Source organism: Dysidea avara, chromosome 7 (assembly GCF_963678975.1).
Source record: "Dysidea avara chromosome 7, odDysAvar1.4, whole genome shotgun sequence".
Lineage (NCBI taxonomy): Eukaryota > Metazoa > Porifera > Demospongiae > Dictyoceratida > Dysideidae > Dysidea > Dysidea avara.
In genome coordinates, this window is record NC_089278.1 from 4061678 (window position 1) to 4085157 (window position 23480).

Sequence of the window (23480 nt, forward strand, 5' to 3'; positions counted from 1 at the left end):
TTTTTGCAAACCACAGCAGCCTGCATCATAGACTTAGTGCAAAGGTGCTCATTTATGGGTAATACATCAATGAATCCTACAGATAGATTCTTCGCCTTTTTGTATTAGTATGTGTAGCAGGACAAAATAGAAAATCATCTCACTAGGGATCCTTAAAAGCCTGTACAGCCAGGAGTTGGAAACTTGACACTTATCGACTGCAAAAAAAACTCAGTCCAAGTGATTTGATTCAGTGGCAATCCAGGTACATGTCTAAAACCACATAGCCTGAGACCTGGAATTAATTCTCCCTCAATTCAACCCCTACTTACTAATAACAAGTATAAGAAAAAATTAGGAATTTTAAATTAGAGTAGGGACAGTGTATAGTGCTGCAATAAAAAGTACTGAAACAAGCTGGATCGGAGTAGTACGTAATGTCCAAATACTGTAAAACAATAAGAAGTGAATATCCCTACTGTGCATTGAGTGTAGCACAGTAGAGATATTCACTTCTTATTGTTTTATAGTATTTGGGCATTACGTACTACTCCGATCCAGCTTGTTTCAGTACTTTTTATTGCAGCACTATACACTGTCCCTACTCTAATTTAAAATTCCTAATTTTTTCTTATACTTGTTTGTGAAGTTTTTTTGCAAGCTCATGACCACTAAATAACCTGCTTTTCACAAAACCAATCGCAATATTTTAAGAGTTAATCACAACACTATTGTACTAGATTATGACTCATACAATAACAACTGATCAGTGGGCGTGGCTCTACAAAAGCCTGCAGACAACAATGTATGTGGATTCATGCATACTTACAGACTGATAAATGGGCGTGGCTACCACATGTCTACAGACAGTAATTTATGTAAGTGGGCATGGCTCACGAAAGAAGCAGGGCTATGCAGGGCTACGTGTAGGGCTCACGAAAGAAGCAGGGCTACGTGTAGTAACATGTCCACATTTTAGAGTGTTCAGCTGTGTCTTCCCGGGATTTTTCCAAATGTTTATAGTAGCATGCTCTAGAATGGTCGGCTGTATTTTTACGAGATTTCTCCACATCTTTGTCATATGATGCTTTGGTGCTTTCAGCAGATTTCATACGTGAACCTGTCACATGTTTGTAATATTCATCAAGATGGTGCTGTGATCTGTCTTCACTGCTGTAGTTTTCCTTTTATTTAAGAGTATGTCATCTCTGTGAGCTTCATAATAGACCTTATTTTTACTTTTCCTTCTATTCCTCCATTTCGCTTCCTTTGAAGGCATTATTGCTCCGAATATTACCTCAGAAAAAACACACAAAGCAATTATGACCTTCAATTGTATTTTTTCACACACAATTATGTAACAACAGGGTTTAGCAATACTAATACTGTAATAGCGAAGAATGTGTTAGTCGCAAAGAAATGCATTTAGAAATGCAAGCAGTTAAACCTATCCGCTCAACTTTGCTAACAACAAACACACTAATACTAAACAAGATGTCTTACGCATGTATTTTGTTGACGACGTACGATAGGTCCCGTATAAACCAAACGTCAAAATCACAAACATATTTTAAAAGTTTGGTGCGATAGCACGTGTATTCCAATATATTACTGCGTAATGTACCGGTATGATTATGGGAGCCCTACTGATGACTGATGAGCGATGGCCATGATAAAGAAGGATCAAAGGAAAATCAGTAAGACAATAGTGCATACATTGTAGGATATTTAAAATACTAAAGGTTTCATCTCAATGAAATTCTAAGCATTTTCATGAAAGAAGTAAGGCTGTAGCTGTAGCCAATTTTCCGCTACGCTTGACTGAATGCATCAGGCAGGTAGTACGTAGAAAATTCGCAAAAATAATTATTTAAAAAAAATTTCGTAGCACCTGGTCGAAAATGCTTCAGGTTGTTTTGAAGACATGTTTGGGCTTGATTATACCTGACCAATACTGTCAAGTGGCTGTGAAGGATTTGTGAAGATGATTTTGGCTTGATTTATTTTCGTGGACCACACCTTCGTCAACCCTACTATACAGTACTATCGTACTGTATAATAACAGCAACACTTCTTGCAGAGATCCTTTACACCCTCACTGGGATAGGAATCTCCGCATACTTGCTGTACTTTATGCTCAGACCATCTGCACCATTAATTAATTGGTGTTGACAGGGTGGAGAAAAGTTGAGTTATCTCGTGTTGTTTTCTATAGTAATCTTGATCTGTACTGCAAATAGGGCGAAAACGCGATTGTGGAGGCAAATAACAGTGACGAAACTCACCCAAGCAACTGAAACTTTGGCTAGCTGTAATTCCCAAATTGTTCATTGTATGAACGTAAAATTCAGTCCGTAAGTATAACTTGGGTCAAGTAATCAAACCAATGAAATCATTGGTCCATTTCTCCTTTGACAGTGTGTGTTCGAATCATACCGCTTGAACAATGTGGCAAACTCTGGCTAGCTCTACCTGCCTGAAATATTGTCTTCTTAGTTTGCAATTTGTTTTGTGTACTTACCTATCCTTCGTTAATTGAACTGATCGAAGTAAGTTCATTATCCCTACTGTCCACTGAACAGAGAAGTAATACATTAAAGTTGAGTTACTAATGTGTTACTTCAACAGATGTCTTTGTAGAAAGTGAAACATTTTCCACGCCTCTTAATTATCAATTTTTTAAAATTTTGAGCAAAATTGTGCATGCAAAAAAATTGTACTTGGTTGTATTTGCCCCAGGCCTAGTAATAATAATAATAACAATGCACAGCTTATTCTTCACTTCGTCACTACAATTCCAGTACAGTTTTACTAAGTGTTTAATCAATTGTGCACTTATTCTAGCTCATTGTTGTTTGGCACACACTATCCCCAGTATGGTTTCCGGCAGTAGTGTGAACAAGCCAAGCTCAATAAACCGGGTTGACAGTAACAGTCTCTGGACAGTAGGAATTGGGTGCTAGAAAGCAATATGATCTAGATATTTTTACATAAAACTATACTGCTCTACATTGAAAATTTCAGTCCTGAAACATATAAAATACCATAACATAGAGCAGGGATCTGGGGGCATAGCTCTCTCCCATATGGTGCACTTCCCCTTACCATCTCTGGATCCGCCCCTGAGGAGCATATATTTGTCCCAAATTCCATGCTGGATCTGCCATAGGTCAGTCATAAAATCATGGGTGGTAACTAATCAGTTTTAAAAAAATGCTGTGATGCGGCTGTCACTATTAACATCATTTGCAGTCATTTCTTGACTGCCACCTTTGATGTCATGAATTTTAAACCCTGGATATCGAAGATCATGCCAGTTTGGCTGTTATTGCATTTATTGCATGAAGATTGATTACTGGCAAGTGAAGTGATCGTTTTGCTTCAAGTTTCAGCTATGTTCTGCCCATTATACAGTCTTAATTATTTTATTTCCTTTAACTGACATGGTACAAAAGGCACTGAAAATTATATATGATAATAAATTTTAATAATGGCTTTGTGCATATATTTCTTTTTAAAAGTAGTTGCACAACATTGGAATTAACAGCTTGTTCTCTCAATGAAAATAAATGGAACACAAAGAAGTCCATGATTGTGTGCATTGTATGTAATGCAGTATGCCAAAGGGCACCTGTCAGGCTAAAGCAATGTCTAACAGTAAAAAAAATCAAGCCTGTAGCCTTGGCTGCTGTTGAGTTACACTGCACAGTCATGAAGGCATTAGCTAGTTAGATAGTCAGTCAGTCAGTAGAAATTCCACTGAACAAAAAGAGATCCTTAAATTTTGTATTTATCTATTAGAAGCATTTTGAATTGCACTTGGGTTTGATTAAACCTAACTAATACTGCGAAGTCATATTGTGAAGCTGGTTTCTGTAAACCTCCAATGTACAGTATGCATGATGTACTCATTGAAGGCATCAGTAAGTCATTCAATAGAAAATTTCTTCAGAATTATTTCAGCCAAGCCGTCTATACTATCAAGTCATTGTGACAAAAAGTTGAGGCTGTTTTCTGGAGGATGCTGTTGTAGGAAAATTCCAGCCTTACTATTAATTTCTGTTGATAAATATTTTCTATATGGATCAAAATTAATATATACCTGGGCTGTAAGTACTGTAAATTCCACTCCACCAGCAGCAGTGATGCCTAAAGCAGCAGCTGTACTCAGCATAACAAGGAACACTCCAACCTAATAAAGCAATATATACTGTATTTCAGCAAAATCTATAACAATTATAAGTGGCTTCTTACCAGACCAACATTACTTCGAGACCGAGTTAGATCAAACTTGAAAAAAGCTGCAGCACAATACAGTATCATTAACACATAGCCAGTAATGATTAATGCTGGAGCAACAACAGAAAGTTCATCAGCAAGATTATCATAAAAGTTAGAAGTAATTCCATACATCCTGTCTCGTGAGTATCTCTCACTTTGTGGCTTAGCTCTTCCTTCATCATAGTCAATTATGTACTACACACAATATAACAGATTAGAACATGTTTAGTTATGGCATAATCAGTCAATACATCAAAACTGTTTATAAAGCTCTTCTGTAAATGAGTTCAACACTTAATATATACATTAAACAAATCAGTTGTACAAGTGTAGCGTTATAAACTGCAACACTATGGCATTTAATTTAAACATGGGTTGTTAATAGAACCACCTATTGGACCCACAATGAGTGACCCCATTAAGGAGGTGGTCTAGCTGAAAAGTGGCCACTAAATGAGGTTGCACTGTACCACAGCTGTGAAGAAGAGGAGGGTGGACATGCGTATGTAAGCGCATACATTTATATTAAAAGTATAACTAAGCCTTCAGCGAAGTTTAAATAAGTGTTATTTGAAAGTGTGCTTGACATTTAGTATATTTAGCCGGTCTGCCCCACTCTTCCCCGCACGTAAATCGCTTTTGAATTTATAGAGGATCACGAGTGCAGTAAGTTTGTCGGTGGAATCAATGTATTGCACTCTAGAGACACCTTATAAGCTTGTATTCGAGCCCAAAATCGTCTTAGATATACAATAAGCCTCCTATGCTCGCTCCCATGGAATTAAAGAAAGGAAAGCGGATGCCGCTAGCATGTCCTCGTGGAGAATCAAGCAGGAAATAAGACACCTTAGTACTCATTTTCTTCCGTTTGTCACAAGAAGCACAAGATAAATTAGTGTGGCTGTTGCTAAACAGTTTTAATCACTTCATTTTAGTCTTGGTATTAGAAATATTCAATTAACGGTAATAGTTTTCAGTAGCACTTATATCGTGTCCACCCTCCTCTGGCTGTGAAGATTTGGATAGCCAAAATGGCTGTAGGTAAGCACTTTCCACAAGTTTAGTCAGGATAGCAGTGTAACTTATTCTAATTCTGTTATCATGGCAAAAAGTAGCCCATACATTTGGGAACATAAGTCCTACAACTATAGGGATGTAATGTTGTGAATAGCAACACTCAAATCATCTACTGTATAGAGGGAAAACTTGATAAATTAATACAAGTTTAACCTGCCAACTAATTTTAGATGATACTTTTACAGCTGAAGGTTGTCAAAGTTTATTTCACCAAATGCAATTTAGCTGGCTATCTGCCAAAGTTTAAATTTTATCCCCACCAAAGTTTATCCATGCCAAAGTTTCCCTCTATCATTATGGTATATCAACTAACATCATAAATTCTATCTTTCCATCTAGTTAACAGTCCCAGAACTTCACTGTGACTCAAGTTGATGCCATTTGCTAGAAGATTATTCTGAACACTAACTGATCCACCCAATAGAAAAACAGTTCTCAACACACGTAACTGATCAGTTTGATTATTGTTCCCGCCATATCCTGTCATTATCTGGTATGGTGAAATAGCTCCATTATGTGCTCCTTTACATGTTTCAACATTACGAAATAGATTACTGTCTGGTACTATCACATTGGTCTACAGAAAGAAATAGGGTAACGTGATATGACATGTAGGTACACACATCATACATTCAGTAATAGTGGATGTGATTTACTGTCAAGTAACTTACTGGACATTCCTCGGGATGAGAAAAGCATTTCTTGTTAATATAGCCTTCATATCCTAAATCATTAAAACCCTGCACAAAAGTAGACATACAGTTGTTCTACGGCATAGTAGTACTGTATAGTGGGGATCATTACCAGCCTCGCCTTTCCTTCCTGACAATTTGGCAGGTTGGTTGAGCAAGGGGTGGATAGGGAAGGGTCTTTTTGGGTCTTGAGACCCCCTCAAGTTAAACCTCAAACAAAAAATCTAAGAGGGAAACTGCAAGGAGAAAAGCAATAGAACGCAAAAGATTGATATACTCTAATCAAGACACACGGTAGTGTGTCATGTGGCCCAAGAAGCCAGCACACCGCACCGTGAGTATATTTACAGGAAGAAAGAAAACGCGATTTTCACACCTTTGTAGCTCCATGATCCCTTATCTGATTGGAACTAGTTTCACTACAGAGGTGCCCGCCAGGTAGGCCACGCCACATACCAAATTTGAAGGAGATCTCCCTAGCCGTTTCTGAGATATGAGCGGCCAAAGTTTCGTTTTAATTTCTTCGCCATAGGGGACTACGGGGCTTCAATTTCTTTTCACACACTTTGCAAAAATTGCTATAAAACACAAACTTGTAACTCCATTGTATCAATATTTGGCACAAGTAAAGAGCGTATAAAGGTACATTCGCGTACCAAGTTTGCTATGAATCTGATAAATATCCAAGGAGTTATGAGCATTTATTCACATAAAAAAAGATGAAACTTTTGTCATGGCTACAGGGTAAACCAAGTAGAGGAATACCTTGAAAGTTCGTGTGTACATAGGCTGATCATCGTAGGAGTGTCTTTTGGTGGTTAGAACAGCAACAGACTTACAGCTACAAAATTATAAAGCAAAAACCGAGCAGGTGTAAAATCACGGGATTGAGATACTCTAATAAAACAGTCACTGGGGGGCAAAAAGGTGCATAAAAATGTCAAAAAAATGAACTAATCATGCCCAGAGTTCGAACCAAGGACCTCCATACCTAATGCCTGCATCCTTAACCACTGAACCACTGCTATCTCAGTTGATCACTTCACTTAATTTCTACCTTATAAATGAAAATTCTACCTTAATAAGTAAAACTGATCTACCAATAGAAAAAATCTAGATTGTTCTAGAACATTCTATGTGTGTTCTATTAGATGATTTCAGCGAAAGCAAAAACGTGCACTCTATTAGAGCATTAGCACCATATTATTGTTGCAACACTTTGAGGCTCAATCTAGTAGCTATTTCACCAAATCAGAGCCATTTTTGTATCGATCAGTGGTATATTAGTGGTATTAACTTAGTTTCACCTACAGGCGGTCTGTGAGCAGACTAGTATGACCGACTCGTGCCAATCATCATCATCATAATCATCATAATAAGTGCTATATGCTAGCAAAACTTGTGATACAACAGCCTAGAAATCATATCCCAGTAAAAAGGTGCAGGGTTTGGTTTTTGAAAATACAAAAAGAAGTGAAATCCACTCAAAAACAGCCGAGCTGTAAAAAAAGAGTGCAGCCCTCAAAAGCCTGGGTGAAAAAAGTTGTGAAATCAAAGGTGGCGGCCAAGAAATGGCTGCAATGATGTTAATGCTAAAAAATTTTAATAATGGCTGTGTGCATTGTTAAAATTTATTAGCATTAACACCATTGCAGCCATTTCTTGGCCGCCACCTTTGATTTCACAACTTTTTTCACCCAGGCTTTTGAGGGCCACACTCTTTTTTTACAGCTCGGCTGTTTTTGAGTGGATAGAGTAGTCACAAACTATTCTAATAAAATACAAGTACACCAAAAAATTTGGAATTTTAAACTAGAGTAGGGACCATAGCACATTGATAAAAAGTACTGAAACAAGTTGCAGTAGTCCATGATATTAAATCACAGTAAAACAATAATAAGTGTTATATCCCTACTGTGCTCAAGATACCATAACAGAAATGCACAGTAGGGATATAACACTTCTTATTGTTTTACTGTGATTTAATATCATGGACTACTGCAACTTGTTTCAGTACTTTTTATCGATGTGCTATGGTCCCTACTCTAGTTGAAAATTCCAATTTTTTTGGTGTACTTTTTTGTTAACTTTTTTGTAAATAATTTTATTATGACTGGTGAACCCACGCATACTGCATCTGAAATGGTGCTGTGCGCCCCAACTATATCGTCTGAAAAGTGAAGCATCCATTACGCTTGGTTGTCAGCTATGTTCAACCCATTACACAGCATTTCGAATCAAGAACTTTTCCGGAAGCACCTCTATAATCTGTGCATACCAAAAGAAATGGTGCCACGCCCAAATTTTATTAACTATCATCTGAAAAGTGAAGTGTCCATTGCGTTTCGCTGTCAGCTACGTATGTTCAACCCGTTACACAGCAATACGAATCAAGAACTGTTTGAAAAGCACCTCTGATATCAAAATAGCCACTATGAAAAATACGGACGATTTCCGTTTAGAAGGGAAGCCATCACGTGCTTGCGCCAAATTTACACCTTTCCCTGTCAGTAAAGATGAATGGGACACAAAGGAGGACACTGGTGAGTCCATGAAGAATGCATTGTACGTACTGCAGTATGCCAAAAGGCACCTGTTGGGCCGAAGCGACGTCGAACAGTGAAAAAATCAAGCCCGTAGCCTTAGCCGTTATCGAGTTACGCTTGTCTGAAGGCATCAGTCAGTTACTTACTTACTTACTCAGCCAGTAGAAAATTCCATCAAATAAAAATTTTTAAAAATTCCATAGCAACTTGTTGAAAGCGTTTCAAGTCGATCTGAAAGCTTGTCTGGGCTTAGTTTTACCTCACCATCATCGTCAGGGAAAATTGAGGCTGATTTTTGGGTGATGTTATTTCGTGGGCCACGCCTACTCCTTTGTGGTCCCTACTATACAGTTACTATCGTACTGTATGATATGTTGTTTAACATTCAGCAAATGGCAGAAGACACGTGCAGCTTACTGTGAGTGGAAAAGCTGGCAACTGCAAGGAAGCAATGGCATATATAGTCATTGATATTGGTGCGCAAGTACATCTGATTTGTAGAATCTTCTACATAAAGTAATGTTTTGTTGTCAGCAGTCTTCTTTTGTGGTAATACACCCGAAATTTGGTTTACATGATCACATAATGTCACTCCACTGTTAAGAAGACCTCTCAGAAACTCATCCAGAAGACACAGAATGAATTGAACTAATGATGGAATTACTTCAGTAGTTCTTCAACTCAGCGAGGAAGGAGTGTGATGAACAAGAGCTCCATCGTTTATAATACTGTATGCCAGGAAGTTGTGTATGTAGTAACAATAACACAGCATAGGTTTCTGTACAGCTACTTAGCTAGGTAAACACATTGTGCGTATTAAAGTCGCCTAAGAGCACATTTTATATATTTGAATGTTACAGCTGTAGGAAGTGCTGAGTTTCATATGTGAACTTTATGGGGATTACCCTTTACCCTGGATACACCCCTGCAAGCTGAAATGTTCATTTAGAGCAACCCCAATAGTCTTTTGATAATTGTCTGCAAAATTTTAATTGTGAGTGAATTTTCTACTTGGCAACTGACTGATTGATGCCTTCAACCAAGTACAACTTGACTATATATGTAATGCTACAGGCTTGATTTCTACACTGTTTAGCATCACTTAGTCTCGAGGTGTGCCTTTATGTATCATGGACTTATATACTGTGTCCTATTTTGTTCACATTGGTATTGATTCATTAACAGCTTTTTGTGCTGGCTACCATGCTTATAATGGGAATTGTCCCATTTGATGAGGGCCAGTACCCACTTTGACGTTGTTGCCACATCCAATGGAACTAACATATGTACCACTTAATAAGAATCCTTCCTTTTCTTTATAAGACCAAGCAACTTAACCCCCTCGCTGCCAAATTTGTAGAGGCCTCCAATCTACTGCTTCTAAACTGCTATAACTTACACACCACACACCATACCATATAATCCAATAAAACTATGTATCAATTTACTTGCTATAGAACAAGGAACTCAATTATTGAGTTGCAGTTTACACAAGAGCAACCACAAACCATTATGTAATTTAAAATGCAAAAATCGGCCTAAGAGAAAACAAACATGAAATGTCACTACTTTACAGGCTAGGACTGTTTATAATAACACAATAAACATCGCTAACCTGTTAACAGCTAAAGCGATGATCACCAAGTCTATTTTTTCCAGCATTTGAGCAACATGAGGTCACTGTTTCGAGATGTAAAAAAAAGTAGCGACACACCACTCCAACTTATATAATCCTTCTCCTTATTGTTTCTCTTCATTAGTAGTACCATTATCACTTTGAAGAATTGTCTACAATGCTTGTTATCGACAATCCAAAAGTAGGCAATTATATCATCTAACCGCGCGATAGTGCGCAAGAGACCAGTTATCCCTGTTCCCGTTCACTTAAGGGCATGGCCACTACAGGATAAGCGTAGGAGCTACTAAAATGCTCGACTGAAGTTACAGAGCACTTAGAATGTGATGCTATAAGCATTTATATATCAAAACCGCCCAATGAGAGGGTTAAAGATGACTCCTTCTAGCTTATACAACCTGTGTCATAGGTAGAGGTATACCAATAATTAGATTAGCTATTGGTTATCAGCTACATTAGCCTTGTTTTTGCATATCGGTATCAGATTGGAGCCCAAATAAGTGACCTGTTTGACTGGAACTTCAGTACCACTTATCTGCTTCTGAGTGGATATGGATGTAGAGATCTCCTCAGAACAGGTGGTACAGCTGTTACAAAGGGCCTTAGTGCTAATTGGGAGTGTCTTGGATGAAATCTCCAGACAGGTGCAAGATGCATGTAGCAGAATCAGCTGCAAACTCAAGAACTATTGCAACAGAAGACTTGACTGATCAAAATAATAAAATTGAAACAGAGAAAGCCATTAACAAAGTATCTGATGATGACCTTATCTAGAAAGAGGAGCTACTACAATTACAACCAGGATTTACATGGTTTTTTATCCAAAAATGATATTGTGAAACATGGGCAACATGAAGTTTTACTGCTCCAGTAGCTGACTTTGCACCTCGCAGAGTGGTTACTTCTCTTCAACTTCTCATGTGCCAAATCATCAAGCTGAGCAGCCTGCAATTTAGACTGGGGAGGAACTTCAACATGTGCAAGAACAAGTGAGTAATGAGGCTTAAAGATATCCCAAACATACACTTTAAAACATGCTGGTTCCAGTACAAAACCATTGGGAGTGAACACATGTGATATGACCATATTTGGTGGGACTCAGGTGAATGCGAACTGACTATATGTAACAATTTTTTTTGCCTTAAATACTCAATGACATCTTTGTACAGCGACTCATGACACAATGACATGGCATCCACTGCAACTGGTGGCATCACTCCTGGAATGGGCCATGGTGTCAATAATGTCAGTAGGAAGGGCATGTGCATCCATGATGGGTTTTCTGATCTGCTACCTGCAAAAATCCCACTAGGGGTGAAGCAAGTGTCCCCGTAGCCTACAGACATTATACTGAGGGTGAGGGGCAGAGGGACCCATGAGTTTGCAAAGCTCAACTTCTGCTGCAAAAGCTGCACTTTCTAGGTCTGATCCTGAACGATGTTATACATCTAAAGATTGCTGGATCCATCTTGTAGTCTTTGTTGATTTGACTCTGACATTACCACAAAATATGAAATAGTGCTTGATGTGAGTAAAAAAAGAAGGAAAAAAAACAGGTATTTAGGATTTGTGCTGGGATGGTAACTGCATTGTGGAACATTCCTATCATTTTTCTGTTTATGAAATGATATTGCATAGCTGCAAAGTGCTGCATGTGTATGGACTACAAGTGTTACATAAGCAAATCTCACTATACAAGTACACAAAAAAATTTGGAATTTTCAACTAGAGTAGGGACCATAGCACATCGATAAAAAGTACTGATATAAGTTGGAGTAGTCCATGATATTAAATCACAGTAAAACAATAAGAAGTGTTATATCCCTACTGTGCTCAATGTACCATAACGGAAATGCACAGTAGGGATATCACACCTCTTATTGTTTCACTGTGATTTAATATCATGGACTACTCCAACTTGTTTCAGTACTTTTTATCGATGTGCTATGGTCCCTATACTCTAGTTGAAAATTCCAAAATTTTTTGTGTACTTGTTTGTTAACTTTTTTGTGAATAATTATCATGACTGGTAAACCCACGCATACCGCATCTGAAATGGCACCGCACGCCCCAGCTATATCAATTATCGTCTGAAAAGTGAAGTATCCATTACACTTCGTTGTCAACTACGTTCAACCCATTACACAGCATTTCGAATCAAGAACTGCTCGAAAAGCTCCTCTGCAATCTCCCTGCATACCGAAAGAAACGGTGCCGCGCGTTCCGGTTATATCAATTATCGTCTGAAAAGTGAAGTATCAATTACGCTTCATTGCCGGCTATGTTCAACCTGTTACACAGCAGTACAAATCAAGAACTGTTCAAAAAAAGTACTTCTGCAAATAAAATAGCCACTATGAAAAATACAGACGATTTCCGTTACGAAGGGAAGCCATCACCTGCTAGCTACCACCAAATTGACACTTTTCACTGTCAGCAAAGATGAATGGGACACAAAGGAGGACACTGGTAAGTCAATGAAGAACGCATTGGATGTACTGCGGTATGCCAAAAGGCACCTCTCGGGCCGAAGTGATGTCGAACAGTGAAAAAATCAAGCCCATAGCCTTAGCCATTATCGAGTTATGCTTGTCTGAAGGCATCGGTTACTCAGTCAGTAGAAAATTCCATTAAATAATTTAAAAAAAAAAAAATTCTGTAGCAACTTGTTGAAAACGTTTCGGGTTGATCTGCTTGTTTGGGCTTAGTTTTACCTAACCAATACTGCCTCATCGTTGTCAAGGAAAATTGAGGCTGGTTTTTGAGTGGTATTATTTCGTGGGGCATGCCTACTCCTTTGTGGTCCCTACTATACAGCACTATCGCACTGTATGATACTTTTTGTACTATGCCTCCCTCATTGAAGTGGCACTATTCATGAGTCCATGTACTCTTCATACATCGCTGTTATTGGGAATGATTCACAGAGAGAAAATATTTGTGAATGGTCTATCCCAAGAACACATCAAATTTGTGAAGTAATTTAGGAAACAAACATATGCCTACACTTGGTCAGTCATGGGAGCACACTAGGCATGCTGTAGTGAAGTATTTTTCTTATTATCTCTAAGTAACACCAGTTTCCTTCCAATAGTACAAACTGGTTGACATTTGCATCTCTGTTCGAATTGAATGTTGTTGTGTGGCGTTGTGCTCAGCAGTTTAGCAAAACTTAATCTCCTATCTCATCACAGTAGATTACCACAGTGACTACTGGGAAATTGATGTTGCAGCAGACACTATTGTATCCATCACAAAAGCCCACTTTGCATGCTATGGAATCCTAATCACAGACAATGGTCCTCGGTTCTGGTCCAAAGCCTATGAAGACTTTGCCAAACAATAGGAGTTTGATCATGTAACCACCTCACCTTACCACAGCCAAAGTAATGGCAAAGCCAAAGCTGCAGTGAAAATAGCTAAGCGTATGTTGAAAAAAATCTCACAAGACAACACAGATATTCACTTAGCGGTCCTAGCATGGAGAAACATGCCAACTGAAGGAAGTCTACACAGTCCAGCTCAAAACTGCACTCACATAGAACACGAACTCGTTTGCCAACGGTATCAATGCTTCTCCCACCAGAGGTAGCAACAGGTGTAGAAGAGAGCATCATACAGTGGAGAGAAAATGCCAAGAAACAGTATGACAAACATGCCAAACCGCTTCTGAGAGCTACAAATAGGACAAATTGTTCGTATTCAACCCAATGGTCACCAGGACCAGTGGAAGGCTGCCACGGTCTTGAAGCAAGTGGGAGGTTGATCATATCTAGTCAACACACCTAATGGGCATGTTTACAGAAGAACTAGAAAACACTTGTGCAGCACAGAAGAAGCCAAGATATCCCAGAATTATGAGGATGGTGAGGATGAACTTTCAGTATCAGGCACAGCAGATCAGCATGCCAATGATCTGGCTTCATCAATCAGAGACCACGAAGAGCATTCAAGGCCAACAGAAACAATGCAAACTGTGACTAGATCAGGCAGAGTAATTAAACCATCCTCAAGGTATACTGATTTTATTAAACTTAGTATAGGAGCAATTTTTTTTGTAATTATTAGGCGTTGATTTTTTCTCTTGATTTTGGTAAGGAAACAAGATGTGAGGGATTTAGATTTTGTGTACTGTTACTCTCATAATTGTTGTAAAGGAAGGAGATGTTATAGGATGTATAGATAAGATATTGTACACATGCAGGGCCGTGTGTGTGTGTGTGTGTGTGTGTGTGTGTGTGTGTGTGTGTGTGTGTGTGTGTGTGTGTGTGTGTGTGTGTGTGTGTGCTTTAAGCAGGATAATCAAACATGTGCTCCTGAAACAGCGGTATAATGGTCAAAGTCATGGCTACATGCCCCACACAATTGTTGCACATTTTGAAAACTGCTGTAAGCCTCAGAATAATTATTCCCATCCACCATATGAATGTTGAACTAAGCGAAGAGTTGTGGTCAAGTGTGAATAAGAATATAGCATAATTGCATTAAGAGCCAATAAGCTACTTTTTAATGTAATATGATGGGGAAAAATCTGTAATTTCTGAGTGGTTTAATATCCCTATACTGTTCCTGCATGCTTGTTTGTACCCATGTAAGTCTAATACTACAAAAGCAGCTATAGAGACAAAATTAATATTATATTTGTAAGTGACATGCTATCATGACAGTTGCACCAGAAAGGGCTTATAAACTGATAGTTGGCCAGGTGAGATTAGCTACACAATAGTATGGTAGATGTGTTACCAGTGTAGTACTTGATAATGATGATGGTATATGAGTATATACTGATTACTAGTGCTACTTTGCTATATTGCATCATAAACTTAAATAGCTCCACAATGATGATCCTTTATTTGGATTACAAGAACATAATGTCTCCTAGCAACTAATGCCATTAAGATGAACAGTAAAAACTATAAATTATGTCTGACCACATCAACTATGGTTTGACATGTAGGCTACTGTGGTGGCAGACCAGATATCTGTCTCTGCATAATATTATGTGAAGCCAAACTTTTGTGTTTTACCAAACTTAAAAATGGCAACCAAGACACAGCCCATACTGAGTGTGGGATAGTGACAATTTCCCCACCTAAAGAGCTGCCAACAATGTTACTATGGAGACTGAATAAGTTGGGTTGCTGACTACAATCATGAACTAAGCAGTTTATAGTTACTCTTGTTCCATCATTGCTCCTTCTGGATTAGTGCATGGTGATCCAGTTACCAATTACAATCACAAATCTTGCAATTGTGATCATGATAAAGTACATGTTGGCTTTAAAAACCAAATCAGTTCATCATTCAAAGTAATACATGTTGTAAAACTTATAGTGACAAAACGTTCGCTTTACATCACTTGAAATACTGGGAGATTATATCGATTATGGGATTAATCGTGATTGTCCTTGAACATTGTGATGCTGATATGTGTTATAAATAACTGCGATGTTGTAACATCACATGCAAATGCATATTAGTTAATTCAAAATGGTGGTGCATACTGTTGTAGAAGAGCTTCATCCAGAAAACAAGCCTACACTTCTGATACAGTTCATTGAGTAAATAAATCTTACTACGCAGATTAAAGCTTACCTGTTAGAAACCATTGAATTCTAAGGATACTGTTATTTATTATACTGTTTGTATTTAACTATTACTGCCTACGGCCTTAACACAAGTTGTACACAATTTCACCTTGTATTAAATAATTCATACAAAGTTATGTATGCATGACAATGGTGGATCCAGGATGGCCCCAAATGCCCCCCCCCCCTCCACACAAACACACCCCTTGTGGAGTAACCATAGCTAGCTACTTCTTTTGATTAAAATATTTAACTTTATGTCAGGTCATATTAAATCAACTTATACATCATGAAAATATGCGCAATTCACTAGCATTTATTAGTACAAATTCACCTAAAACCAAGCGAATCAGTATGTGAAATAGTCAGCCAGCACCTCGTACGTACTAAGTGCCTCTAAAAATAATTACAGTGTTGCTGATTTTGAAGACTTTTAAGACTTCACAACCATCTGCAAAGACCAAAATGGCAAAAATCAACAGTGAGACACTACTAAGAGGTGGCTATTTGCTGTTTCAAAAATGCAGCAACTAACAAGAAGATCTGGCTCTCCCCAACCACCAACAACTTAGTCTGTTTGTGCCCCTCCCCTTGCCAGCTCCTGGATCCGCCCCTGCATGATGCTGATGTAACATCGTGATAGTTATCATAATCATAATATGTTGCATTCTACTATCGTGAAAGTAGCAAAATATGTCACAATCACTCAGCCCTACATGAGGGTGTGCTCATATAACATGAGGTGAATAAAAAGTGTGGCTGAAAGCCTGAAACCAAACTACACTCTAAATCACATTCCACCGAGACTTCTTATTATTATGTCTTATTATGCTTTGCAATGAAGCACAACTCTAGAGCTTTAATATGATAAAGCACAACAACAAAGCAACAAACATAATTAAAACTGATTACTACTACATCTACTATACGTACGTATATAGCTATTTGTGATCTGTTTGAACATTCAAAACAATACTTTACAACTTACCAAAATAACTTGTGGATTGTACATAGACTCCACTGGATGGGTTGCCAGACACTGTACAAACTGTGTGTAATCAAAATTTGACCAATTCAAATATTGAGGCATCTCAGGCTGACAATATGATGGTGATTCTACCACAACTGAGTCTAATGGATTTTGTATTATAGATCCCTCCCAGTAGCAATCCAGTGTGGTAAATATGGCACAGGTGTGTAGTCCATTTATCACTCTGTCAAAATCTGGTATGCCAGTTCTGATAAAGCCATATGTGCACAGATCTCGAAATGTGTAGTTCCTGTAGCAACAATATCAACATAGTTACATTTAGTGTGACGTTTACAGGTGGATTGTTACATACTACAGTGATATGAGAGAGTACATCGCAAGTGTGTTTCTAGCCATTATACTACCCAACATAATTATGTGTTTGTATGCATGTTGTAACAAATATCATCAAAAATTTCTGCTTTATGAAACAGATGACTTTTACCAGTCTGATGTGTGGTATTAATATATAAGCACATACATACATACACATACACACATACATACATACATACATACATACATACATACATACATACATACATACATACATACATACATACATACATACATACATACATACCACACACACATACATACATACGTATGATACCGCTCAAACGTAATGTCATCTTGCGAGAGTGCAAGTGATTAAAAAAACTCTATTAATCAAAGGGCGTGGCACCCATTTCGCTCGCAGCATTCAACCCGGAAAATGGGACGAATACTCACAAGCAAAATGGGTGCCGTGCCCTTTAATTGTTTGCACTCTCGTGAGACGATGTTGTATTTAAGCAGTACCGTACATACATACATACATACATACATACATACATACATACATACATACATACATACATACATACATACATACATACATACATACATACATACATATGTATGTACAAGCGTGCGTGCGTGCGCGCATACGTACGTACGTACATACATACACAGTCTAGTTCTTTCCTTTGATACTGTATATTGTACTAGAGAAATTTTTAACCTAGTATGGATCATTACAAATAAAAAGTATCAAAACAAAAGCAATCATCACCTGATGTGCAAATATAATCCCCAGAGAATAAAATTGCAGTGTATGTTTCCCCACTTTGGGAGGTGATCATGGAGGGATAACAGAGGTTTGGGTCAAGAAATTTTAGTTTTTCTATTAACTGACTGCCTGATGCCTCCAGCCAAGCATACCTTGACTATGGTTAAGGCTACAGGCTTGGTTTCTTCAGTGTTCAACATTACTTTTGGCCCAAGACATCTCTTTTGCCAACCACAGTAGTTATAATGTACGCATCATGGACTACCTCCTTTGTGTCTCATTTTTTTTCTCTACTACTGCATAGGTATTGATTTGAGATGGCAAGCCCTTAAAAATCCTGGGTGAAAAAACATTGTGAAATCAAAGGTGGCTGGCTGCAATGATGTTAATGCTAATGAATATTAAAAATGGCTGTTAAAATTTATGAGCATTAACATCATTGCAGTCATTTCTTAGCCACTACCTTTGATTTCACAACTTTTTTTCACCCAGGCTTTTAAGGTACACCATTTTTTCACAGCTTGGCTGCTTTTGTGTGGACTTTCATTACAGCAGAATGCTTAATGGAAATATAGGACAATTAGAATCAGGAGTGGAGAACAGTACTCTAACGTGGGGAGTCATACTGGGGTGGGTGTCATTTCTACATGTTTTAGTGTGCAAAGTATGCCAATATTAGGGGTTAGTGGGGGAACAGGAAATTTTTAAAATTTAAATGCATATGAGAGCATTTTCAGTAGTACATGTATACTTGAATATGCTTGTATGACAGCCTATCATATAAGCTTAGCAGAACCAACATTTATGGTTTTGCTGAATGTTCTATTAGAGTAGTTAGGTGACTGCTCTATTTGAGTATCTCCAATACCAAGAGTTAATAATTAACTCTTGCCGATACTGATTCAGGTTGTTGGGTGACCTGTGGCACTAAGAATTACAACAGCTGATGAACTTGGGCTTCTGAACATAAGAAATAGTGAGGGGGCACTGCCCCTTTTCTCTTCATAATTGAGGGGCAATTGGATCCTTTATTTCTCCACTCCTGGTTATGAAACCAAAATTCTTCCTTGCTAAAATTAATGAAATTCCGTAATACAGCAGTCTACTCTAATAAAGTAGTCAAGAATTTCATGAACTATACCCATCAACTTTTCAAAACATTTCTTGAAACTATAATCATTTAAATGGACTTAACCGACAAAGTATTCTAAATTCTAGCTAATTGACCGTGTCTATATAAGCTTGGGAAGCCGCAGCCTGAGGAATATAGACTAAGTCATACAATACAACATCCACCTTACCCTGTAGCTTTGACGAGGAAGCTAAACAAACAGTGAACAATCATGGAGGAAACACTACTCTATTTTGTGAGACTTCTAAAGTTAGGTCACCTTTTGTATTTGTCAATGTTTCTTTTTCATTTCTGTCCACATTTAACTTCAGAGTTGGCACGTACAGTGGCTTCATGTAATGCCAAAATGGTTTAAGGCAATATGCTGTGTGCTAAGAGGATGACATGGCATAACAATTATTGTGTTTTGCTTTTGCAGCAAAAAGACCTAGATACACCATGGACACGAATTAGGCAAAGTTTAACGTGAAACATGAATTTATAAGATCATCAACAAATAGCTCTATTTTGTTTACGATTATTACATCTATTTTAATTAATCAAGTCTCTTATACCAAATATTTATAAAACAACGTTATTGTTTTAGCAATATATTGTGCTGCTATTTTGGAAGTACATATTAATGTCATGACCTTCCATTAACTATCACAATATTATGTCTACATTAGTGGCATTAAAAGCTATTTGCTATTCAAGTTAGGCCAATAATTGGCTAAGAACACAGATTAAGCCCACCTATACCTGGATATTATCCCTGGAAAGAGAGGTGTGAATATCAAAGTATAATCACAAAGCATGTGTTACAGTAATTAATACTGTAAACAAGTAGTTTAGTGTACCTATTAAGACTTCTTGAGCAATACAATAAGTGGGATCAGCAACGATTGTAAGTATCATGAAAGTATTCAGTATCATAAAGAGTGGGTTTTATTATTGATCATGATACTAATGGCAGCATCACTCGGTCCCATATTGTACTGTTTTTGAGCTCCTATGTATTTAAACAACAAATTTATTCGTTTCAAGTGGAAATCTACTGCATTTGGTAGACTCTACATAATATTATATTGGTTTTAGTAGAGTATAGATGCTGATGGGGGGGGTAATATGGAGTTAAATCCTGCATGCAGATTTAGGTGGTTGTGCAGACGTTGGCGTATAATGACAAAAATTGTCTTTATGCCTAAAGACAAGATTTTATAATTAGCAATAAATCAGCATGGGATAAATTGTAGCAATCATTATTGTGGTAGACCCTTGTCTTGAGTGATTGTTATATTACAGGTTTTTGCAATTGAATTCAGCGACTTTGCAATTAAATTCGTCCCATTTGCAATTGAGTTTGTTGCTTTTGCAATTGAATTAGTCCCGTTTGCAATTGAATCCATCGGTTTTGCAACTGAATTCGTCCCGTTTGCAATTGAATTCGTCGGTTTTACAATAGAATTCGTCGTTTTTGCAGTTAAATAGTAAAATTCGTCCGTAACAAGAATGGCAGCTGGAGAAAACACGAAAACATGGTGTAGCACAAGAACTTGTTCAAGTACAACAGTAGTAAACAACTCTTTATAAGGCAATAATTCTTCCTCTACAGCCTATTCAGCAACATTACAAACTCTAGTACGCCATTCACGATGGGTGTGGTCACTCGCGAGCAAGCTAATTAACTTGTCAGACAGCTATCAGCTTCGCATACTACCAGCTCCAATTACCTTCTAGTGTCTTAAGTGTAACTCTCCATGGCGTAAATAATTCATCTCTTAATGAATGGTTGGTTTCTCGGAGCCGTTTTGTTTATGACGAATTATAATGCAAACGCGATGAATTCTATTACAAACCTGACAAACTCAACTGCAAAACCGACGAATTCAATTGCAAAACCGATGAATTCAATTGCAAACGGGATGAATTCATTTGTAAAACCGACGAATTCAATTGCAAACGGGACGAATTCAATTGCAAAGGTGACGAATTCAATTGCAAAAACTTGTATAACACAGAAACCTTATATAGTAATGGCAAATTAAAAACAAATGCTTCATTGCTTTTCAAGATGGCAGTGTATGTAAATGGGGTTGTAGATATAAATCATGAATTCTTTGAAAGAACCCAACATGGATCAATATTACAATACTGTAAAGCAATGAAGTAAAGTCATAATAAAGGATGATGGGCTGGCTGTTCTTTGTGAATAATGCTTGTGTACCAAGTATTGGATCCATTTTTTATCTAAAAGTGTTGGATTAGTAATGAAAAAGTGGTAATGGTGCATCACTGGTTGTAAAGAGTAGAGAATAAATATTCCTAACAGCTCAAATTAAGTAACTTTCACACATAGCCAGAACCCCCTTACACATTATACTGAATTCATTATAATAAGATAGCTTGCAACAGTTTCCACATGGCCTTGCCATGAAATTTACCATGTCTGAAGCAAGGAAATGATTGCCAGAAAGCACCTTGTACTGCCAGATTTCTACAACAAACGGCAGCTCTTGGGGGATGTGCATAGCATGAATTTTATGTTTAGCCCTTCAAACAAGTTGATGTTGTGCTACCAGGCTCCCCCATCACAGTTGGTCAAAGGCTGGCTGTTGGTACACACCTGGTTTAAAAAGAAGTTTTGCTTCATGCTTGGTTCAATGATATTGGATTTGCTGTTAAACACTATTATTACCTAATTGTCTACTGTTGTGTTTCTTATCACAGCTGTAGTTCAAATGGTAAAGATTTGAAGTGTTGACTTTCAATTTGTCGTTGTCACAAAGTGCAACTTTTTAAATAGAGTACTTCTTGCCCATCCAAAATATTACAGTTGCATATTGAAAACCAGCTAGCTCTTTGCCATTCTTGTGAGGCTTGAAAAATAGTGCACAATGATGGATATCTGCATTATGTAATATCACACTAGACAGAATCTTGTCATCACTTACCAAAGTACCAGTTGACCCAATAATAATTATATACGTAGTTACTACAGAGATTACTTAGCTGCCACTCCCTTTTAGATCACAACTTTTCACATGGAACATCTTGAAGGCTGCAATTGCACCTGTTTCATTGCTTGGATTAGATAACTGGTATAGGTGGAAGTCATGTGTTTACAATAGACAGTCTGAGTGGGTAGAGTACTTGTTACCAACAATACATTAGATAACTTCCTTTTTCTTGAGCCTCAACATCAGTTTTGTTATAGACAATATTGTAAATGGTTCAAGGTGGAAAGGTTTCGTGGATTTTGCATATAAGTTTCTTGCCAGCAAACTACACAAAACATTTACCATGAATATATAGTCAATGTATTTAAATTCTTTAAATCAGAAAAACTTAAAACTGCAAAAATTTTCTGGCGAATTACGGCAGCTTACCGTATCAGCTAAACTTCGAACAAATTTCACCAAACCAGCCATGCAACCTCACACTGTTATGTAGTGTACTATTATATGAACATTGGTTGTGTTACCTAGCTACATAAGTAATGCATGTTTCATGCCTTCCGTATGGCCACAGTATAAAATTAATGACACCAGTTGCTAGTATAGTGGGTGTGCAGCCTCCAAAAAATGTAGGATTTTTATTACTAAACCTACACGTTGGTATGACCCAAATCTATTGTACATGTCACGGTTGAAACCAGGTTGGGTCACCTGGATCATTCAGGTCAATTACCGGGTCTCAGGTCATCTGGATCTGACCTGCTTTATAGAATATCCGGGTCAGTGTGAAATGGATTAATTAGTTCTAGTCCTGGTACAGCTGTTACTGTCTGCAGGCATACGTGGAGCCTCATCCATTTATCAATGGGTGCATTGTAGACACACCAAATCCATGTCCATTGTTGTCCGCGGGCATACATGGAGCCACACCCACTAATCAATTGTTATTTTATAAGTTAAAGTCTAGTCTCGCATCTTTCATGAGCCATGCCCACTTATAGAGAATGTGTGATATATCTGTAGGCATACATGGTTAGGTAATCCTAAGCTGCAGCACATGTTGCTGTCAGACCTTCAGTGCTGGCCACTGTAAAGCTTTAATAATAATAATAAATACTTTGGTTTAAAGGAAGAAAATCCATCCCTCTTGAGTGCGGCACTTGACTTGACATCGGGTGGCCTGCAATTTGAACCCTGAGGTAGGAGGGATTTTTTTCCTTTCTTTGTCCCATTTATTGTTTCACTTTATTGTTAGTTAAGAAATGTTAAACGTCTCTAGTTCCTATTTGTTAGGTTACAGTAAAAGGCATACGGTAACCTCCTATCATTAGCTCAGTTGCTCAAAAACTTTGGGAACATCCATGCATATATGGATTGCAGCTCCTATGACACTCGCTAATTTATCAGTAAGGTGCATTGAAGTGTGCATGTATCCATGAAACCACACTCACTTATTGAAAATGTGTTTTACTATCTATGAACTTATGTGGAATCTCACTCACTCACTGATCCGTTAATTATAAAACATTCCT

The 23480-nt window shown here is 37.7% G+C and overlaps 1 protein-coding gene across 1 annotated transcript in view; it reads right to left on the bottom strand.

Annotated features, from left to right (window-relative positions):
* LOC136259986 (protein patched homolog 1-like) overlaps window positions 1-23480 on the bottom strand; it is a 38292-nt gene that overhangs the window by 10285 nt on the left and 4527 nt on the right. The window contains exons 2-6 of the mRNA XM_066053578.1: window positions 16788-17079; window positions 6009-6077; window positions 5651-5914; window positions 4234-4455; window positions 4082-4171 (exon numbers count right to left, since the gene is read on the bottom strand). Of these exons, the coding sequence (XP_065909650.1) occupies window positions 4082-4171; window positions 4234-4455; window positions 5651-5914; window positions 6009-6077; window positions 16788-17079 (937 nt within the window). The remainder of the gene's footprint in view (window positions 1-4081; window positions 4172-4233; window positions 4456-5650; window positions 5915-6008; window positions 6078-16787; window positions 17080-23480) is intronic.